This window comes from Kryptolebias marmoratus, linkage group LG6 (assembly GCF_001649575.2).
Source record: "Kryptolebias marmoratus isolate JLee-2015 linkage group LG6, ASM164957v2, whole genome shotgun sequence".
NCBI classification, from domain to species: Eukaryota; Metazoa; Chordata; class Actinopteri; order Cyprinodontiformes; family Rivulidae; genus Kryptolebias; species Kryptolebias marmoratus.
In genome coordinates, this window is record NC_051435.1 from 57,655 (window position 1) to 65,000 (window position 7,346).

At 37.5% G+C, this 7,346-nt stretch overlaps 1 protein-coding gene across 3 annotated transcripts in view; it reads right to left on the bottom strand.

Moving 5' to 3' along the window:
- Positions 1-3,066: 3,066 nt before the first annotated feature.
- The window catches only part of cdk16 (cyclin-dependent kinase 16), a 21,652-nt gene continuing 17,372 nt past the window's right edge, over positions 3,067-7,346 (bottom strand). For all 3 annotated transcript variants that reach the window (XM_017441452.3, XM_037976247.1, XM_037976248.1), the window contains 4 exons: positions 6,658-6,700; positions 6,479-6,569; positions 6,322-6,396; positions 3,067-5,292 (listed from right to left, as the gene is read on the bottom strand). In XM_017441452.3, the coding sequence (XP_017296941.1) occupies positions 5,210-5,292; positions 6,322-6,396; positions 6,479-6,569; positions 6,658-6,700 (292 nt within the window). In that variant the 3' untranslated portion in view covers positions 3,067-5,209. The remainder of the gene's footprint in view (positions 5,293-6,321; positions 6,397-6,478; positions 6,570-6,657; positions 6,701-7,346) is intronic.

The following is a 7,346-nucleotide window of genomic DNA, read 5'->3' on the forward strand; positions in this document are numbered from 1 at the left end:
GTCATTTATAAAGCTGTTGGTTGGTTAAACTAATTATCATTATTCATAATAATATACTGGAACAAAAAGTCATCGCTGAAAAAGCGTTTCATTATTCAGTTTTTATTGATGTTAGACGATGATCCGATGCATGTAAAATTAATAAGGTGACGAAACACTCCGGTGGCCCCCACACCTAGAAAATGAATCCGGCGCCACTGGTGTGAGTGATATTAAAGCGCGCCTCCTCTACACTGTGGGAGTTTGGACAGAGAAACAATAAATGTCATCACTGACTGTGTTGCTGTCAGCTAAGCTAGCAACGTGCCTTAACTCTTCTGCAGCTGTCTGAGACATCTCTGCTACGACTTCACTTCCTCTCAAATGAGGCGTTCTCCTGAAATGGCCGAGAGTGCAGGCATGAACAATCGATCTGCACATGGATCCTGCTTCTTCCTGTTTTTTGACCAATATGAGAGGAGCTGGACCAAGAAATCCTCCTCATTTGCATATTGAGGCACACAGTAATCTAAAAAGAGACAAGGAAATGACAAAAGAACAAACGCTTATATAAGGAAAAAGCAAAACAAAACACATTGATGGAAATCCATGTGTAAGGAAAAGGCAAACTATATACATTTCTGCTTTTATTTTTTAATAAGGCAGTTTTGGTCCTCCGTAGAGGTGGGCATGATAGGTATAAAGATGGTTTAAACACAGTGCTTATGTTGGTTCTCCCTCTTGTTTCGGTCTCTCTTAAAGGCTGGCTTGCCAAATAAGTAATATTTTGGTTACATCTCTTTTTTGTTACTGAGGGTCATTCAGTTTTATCAGCATTCCAGCAGAATGTTTTCTTACTTATGACATAACCATCTTTTCCTTTCACAGTGACCGGTTCTTTTGAGTTATATAAAATTGAGCAAGCTAAATTTTGTCTTTGAAAGTCACCTTTTTTGTTGCCAAGTTGGCAACAGCTGGGAAAAATAAAAATAAGCACTGGATTTGATTAATGACATTAAAATATACTGTATAAAGTAAACAGTATAAGTTGTCAATAAAGTTTTAAAAAGTGCTTTTTTGGCAACAAAAAAGTGCTGCGTTTTAATTTACAGTACTACACCATTTGCACAAAAAAACATTTAAAAATGTTTAAAGATAACTCACAAGTCTCAGGTGTGGTGAAGAGTGAGGCAATCCCAGTGTGCAGACTTCTACTGACAGCTCCAGGAAAAAACTAATTCATTAACAATAAAAATTAAAAGAAATACAAAAAAGGCTGACGTGGCAGCAAACCAGAACTAAGTATAAACACTAAAAAAAAAATCCAAACTGTAGCAAACTTGAGCTGCAAGACATGAGGGGAAACCAGACAGCACCTTGAAGTGACAAAGGACCAAAGAGTATGTGGAGGAAATGACCAGGTTTTAAAGGCAGGAGGTAATTAGGAGAAGTGGGCACAGGTGAGTGATTACAAACTTGGGGCAGGTGAAGATGGGCGTGGCAGGCAAACAAGAGTTTGGCTGAGGACAAGTGAACGATGACAGGAACACAATGAGCAAAAACTGAACTAAGACAAGACGAAACACGAAGACAATCAGTTAACAAAATAAAAGAAAGTAAACCCAAACTGAACACAGGATAACCAGAAACATGAAAAAACAATAACCCTAAATACGAAAAGAAACTCAAAGAAAGCTCAAATCCTGACGAGTTACTTTCAATAACACTTAAAAACTTTAATAATGGGAAACTTTTTCATTAAAACAACATTGCGACTGGTGGGATCGAACTCAGGACTCTGGAATCAGCTGCTCTCTTCCCTCTTCTCCCCCCATCTCCCCAGCAGTCCATTGTTCCCCAGCTCTGGCGCAATCAGTTAGCGTATAGGGGAATTTTCCTGCATTAAATTGAGACTACACATTTTCAGTTTGAAAGCAGGATTTCATCTATTGTCTGCACTTAAAACTTGTGCTCTCTTTCAAATATTCTCCGTGCTCTCTCAGATTTTCTGCTCGCGCACAAAATTTCCTTTCTGCACAGATCAAATCTCCACTTGCAAACCTCTCTGCTCGCTTACGAATTCTTTTCTGCTCTCTAACGGAACAAGGAATACCGTTGCCTGGCAACCGTCCCAGCCAATAGAATGGAAGTGTTATACTGGACAGTGCGAGACTCTAAGGTGCGTTTGTTTTCTTCTTGTGGAGGTGCCTGTGTGGCTACCATCGATTGCAGCACCTGCTCTTCCTGCGCCGCCCACTGGATGTAGGAGAAACAACCTCTCAAGTCATGGGCATTACTAGGATTTTGTTGTAAAGTGGACAGAGAAAACACTATGTATAAATGAAGGAAAATATATCTGTTCTATATATTATTCCTTGTTATTTCTCAGGACTTATTTCAAACAAAAATGACCTATAAAAACATTTTATAAAATGAAAAAGAAAATTCTGAAGGCTTGTGGGAAGTATTGTTTTTTCACAAACTGAGGTCAAAACAGCAAACTGCTTTATAAAATGTATTTTGGATGAAACAGGTACCTATTAAAACACCATACTCTGTTAGAAACTGTATTTTTGATGAATTAGGCACTTATCAAGACAAGATACATCTTCATAAAATGTTTTTTTTTTCTATGAAAGGGGCACCTATCTAACGGCATCCACTTTTGTAAACCTCTTGAGATCTGAGGATTATAGTCTAAATTTAGGATTTTTGACATTTTAAAAAAGACTAAAAAATTACTGATTTCCCCTCAAACATATTTTTCTTTCTCCTGACAGATGTATATGAGTTTTATCCCGTCTTCTGCTCACTCACCTACCTGATGATACAGACTTCAAGTCCAGAAAACTCTGATAAAACTATTTCACCAGATTTGTCAGTAGAAAGGGAGGCATGTTTGAGGGAAAATTCATTTGTATTTTTTGTTTTCATTATTGAATACATACACACATAAACTGTGATTGTTAAAAAAAACAAAGTGTTTTATACTGCAAATAAAGTATTTGTGTTAAAATTATGGTTCCACTTGCGTCCGTTGTGTGGTTGGATAAAAGGCGGCCCCAACCCTTAATGAACAGCCAACACTGATAATAAATAAAGCTTTTTAATGTATATTTATACATTCAGAATACATGTTATAAACATCAGTGGACACAGTAACAGTATATACTTCTTATACTGAATGATGTTTCAAGTACATTGATGCTATATACTATCAGATATGTTGTGACCTTTTATCAAATGGAAGATTTATTAAATTAACAGCATAGAAGTTCACTAGAAAAATCCCATCATGCAGTTCAGTACATTGCAGGTCGCTTTGGTATAGTGTCAACCAAAACAAAGCACAATAAATATTTTACAGAAGCAGGAAAACAAAATCTGCATCTCTAAAGTGGAAACAGGTTTTAGATTTTCTTTTCTCCAATTTTAAATTTATAGTTTCAGTGAGGATATGATCAACAGATGAGTTATATTTGTTGGTTCTAATGGTTTGACAAGTTGATGACAATCAGCAACACACACGACTTCTTTAGGTCAGGTCATGTTTCCAGAAAATAACGATGCAAAATAAGGGATTTCTGTGCACTGAACCTTATCTGTAATAATCAATAAGTCTCTACATGCCACATCAACAGCTTGTGATTACATTCAACAGTCATTTACAATAATTTTTAATGTGGCTTAAGGTTTACTTTGAATCAGTTTGATTCACAGGAACAATCATCACCTTCATTTCATCTCTCAGCACATTCAACTCAAAGGTTTTCTTCCAAAAAACAAAACATCTAAACTTTAAAAATCCTTGAACATAAATTGATTAAATTATTTTAATTATCTTTAAAAAATGACAAAAGTATTCATTATCAAGCTGTTCCAATCTCATACATATTCAACTTATCTTTTTGTTCAGGAATAATTTAGCTGTCTTAAATTAAATGTTTTTTATACTTTGATTCCTAAATGAATTTAAAATGAAACAAGATAAAAAAGTAGCACTTTGTTTCTCACCTAATACTTATAGCACATTAAGTTTCAGCTTCCTCTGAGTCAAATACTGAATTATTAAATTCTTCTCTATTGCTCAAGTTTTTACACATCAACAAAAAATGTATTTTAGCAACAGCAGCAACTTATTTATATGAAAGATAACACCAACATGCCTCTAAAAGAAAGAACTGAATATTTAGGTACGTGAGCTCTTCCTTCAACAGATAAAGTTTCTGCCCACAGACACTTGAACGAGAACTACTTTTGTACGTTGGTATCCAGGTTCTTTAAAGACACAAAAGTTACAATGACATGAATAAATTAATCTGTTGGTTTTCTGTACAATTTCTTAAAAAAGTATAACAAAAGTAAAAAACAAAATTTTCCCTTCAGATATCTGGAATCGGATTCCAAACAGACCATAAAACAGAACCTCCTCTGAACACTGTCTAAATGTTGTTTTACATTTAAAGTAAATCAGCCAATCACAGGTCTCCGTTGTTATTAGGATTTTTGGTTTTAATAGGAAACTGTAATGTCATTGAGGCCCAGATAATATCACATTTCCAAAACCATCTATAAATAATGGATCTTAAAGAAAACCATCTAATACTTCAATAGCATTTGTCAGGAGTTGTGTACTTCAGTTTTACTATAAATACAAATATTATTACTGGAATTTGTGCCGGTGTCACGTTGGTTTTAACACTGTTACAGTATAAAGTGTGTGTGCAACACACCCACACACTCGTAAAGAGCAGGAAAGCAGGTCAAACATTCAGAATAAGTCTACATGGCTTCTCCTGTAGAAACGGAACAGCAAAATGATACATGAAGAGTAATGAAACATAAATACACTGAAACGACACCTGCCACTGCAGCAGGGAGACCTTTGACCCTCAGATTGGGTTCTTACACTTTGATTAATAAAAGTTTGCAGTTAATGATCTGACATGTGCTGTTATTTTGTCCTGAGCTGAAACACCTAGCTTCACCTGCAGCCACTAACAGAGTGACATCATCCCTGATGTCATAGACCTTCTCAGCTGCCGGTGTTGCTGCAGACGATCCAGTTGTTTCCATGACAACAGAACTGAGGGCCAGTTTGTTTAGTTGGTGCAGTGAAAATGGAAGACAGAACCCGGTTGGCTCATCTTGGTAACAAGCTGCGCTTTGATTGGTCGAGTTGTTGCTGTGATTTATTATTGCGTTCCATTAATCAGTTGTCATAGCTCCTTCAAAATAAAACTTCACGTCCTGTCCTTGCAGTACCTTTTTGTAGACCTCCAGATGACTCTGCCTGTCTGTTGGGATGGTTTACTGAATAAACAAAAGAAATTAGCATTAGACACCTGGCAGTCTGCTGGCACACTGGCTTCATATCTTTGCCACTGGAAAGGTCACATCACTTGATGCTGCACACCAGAGAGTGGGAACTCCTCATACCAGGTTATCTCCTGGTTATATGGTTTAACTAATCACAACAACCAGGTCTGCCTGACCTGGGATTCTGACAATGAATCTGCGCTCGTTGAAGTAAACCGAGCGGAATATCAGATTAAAATCCTGGATCTGAAGCTGCAGGTTTCTACAGAACAGATCTCGATCACAGGTCAAAAACACCTGACCCTTTTAGTTCTGTACATTACAATGATACGTTTGACTGCCACGTGCTCTTTTTTATTGTTAAAAAAACAAACAAACAAGCAAACCATATGTTATTTCGGACATACTCTATTTTATGATTACTGTTTGAATTGATTGGGATTTAGTTCAAGTTTATTTATGAAGAAAATTTAAAACCAACTGATGACGTCCAAAGTGCTGCAGATAAAACAGAAGAAAATGCAAAAAAGGCCAGAAAAATAAACAACAAAAGGACAAGTAAATTCTAAAAATAAAATGATGTAAAAAGCTTCTATTCACTTGCTTAATAAGAAGACAATGACGACCGTCTAACCCTAACCTTAACCCTGAACTGCAGTCATCAGAACCAGGCCAGACTATCAACATACTGAAAGTTAACATCCAGAGACAGGTGGGGTTACAGCATCTGTTGCCATAGAGACAGAGACAGGTGGGGTTACAGCATCTGTTGCCATAGAGACAGAGACGTGGGGTTATAGCATCTGTTGCCATGGAGACAGACATTTTACAGGTGAAGTTATTGTTTAGATGGTAAACTTGCTGCAGAGGAAATACTCCTGGATTCTGCTTTGACAGATTGTAAACAAATAGTGTATTTTTGTAAAACTAAACAGATAAAAGAAAAAGTTTAATTCCAGCTTTTGTTGAAGAACATGTAACGTAAAAGAAGTTCTCACATGGGTGTGTTTCTGTGAGTGTTACCTGGATCAGGTACTGTTGTCGACTTCGGAGTTTCTTTTTCCAGCTGAATTTCTGGGAGACTGAAGATGGACGTTGCTGAAACATTGAGTGGCCTTGTGACATCAGAGTCATGTGACAACAGACAACGAAACACGTCAGAGGGTGTTTTTATACTTACAGTCTGGAAGCGACAACACTCTGTTTCCAAGGTTATTGAAGTAAAAATGTTTCATTGATTCATCTGCTGAGATCCTCTTCTTTCCTTCAAACTAAAGTTTATAATTTGGTTTCTTCATCACATCTCAAGAGACTTTAGATAAATTATCAATGCAGAAATACCATGAGGTGTTTACTGACCTGCAGGAACTTGGATAACAGCTCCACCCCTTCAGTGCTGAGCCTGAACACAACACAGAGTCTTTTACCAGCAACACGAAGCTGAAAAACCTTCAGTTTATCCAGTTTACGCCTCTGAGCTGAAAAACTCACATCCAACTACACATTTCATAATAAAATTAATAATATTATCAGCATCAAAAATTAGCCGGCTCTTAAGTCTTTACTTTATTTTCTATTTTAAAAGATTTCCATTCCACTTTTGTATTCGGCCTGAAGTGAAATATCTCACATGAAAAAATACTATATACACAAAAAACTAGCCCTCCTTCTAGCTGCTCTCCACAGGAAATCATCTGCGTCCATCTCCTAAACCAGCATGTTCCTCTGTCACACAAACCCTCTGCCTCCGTTTCCATCCACCAAGGAGAGTCTGTCTGCCTGTCTGTCTGACTGCCTGACTGTCTGATTGTCTGCCTGTCTGTCTGTCTGACTGTCTGTCCGTCTGCCTGTCTGTCTGCCTGTCTGTCTGACTGCCTGACTGTCTGCCTGTCTGTCTGACTGCCTGACTGTCTGATTGTCTGCCTGTCTGCCTGTCTGTCTGTCTGTCTGTCTGCCTGCCTGTCTGTCCATCTTCCTGACTGTCTGATTGCCTGTCTGTCTGACTGTCTGTCTGTCTGTCTGTCTGTCTGCCTGTCTGTCTGTCTGTC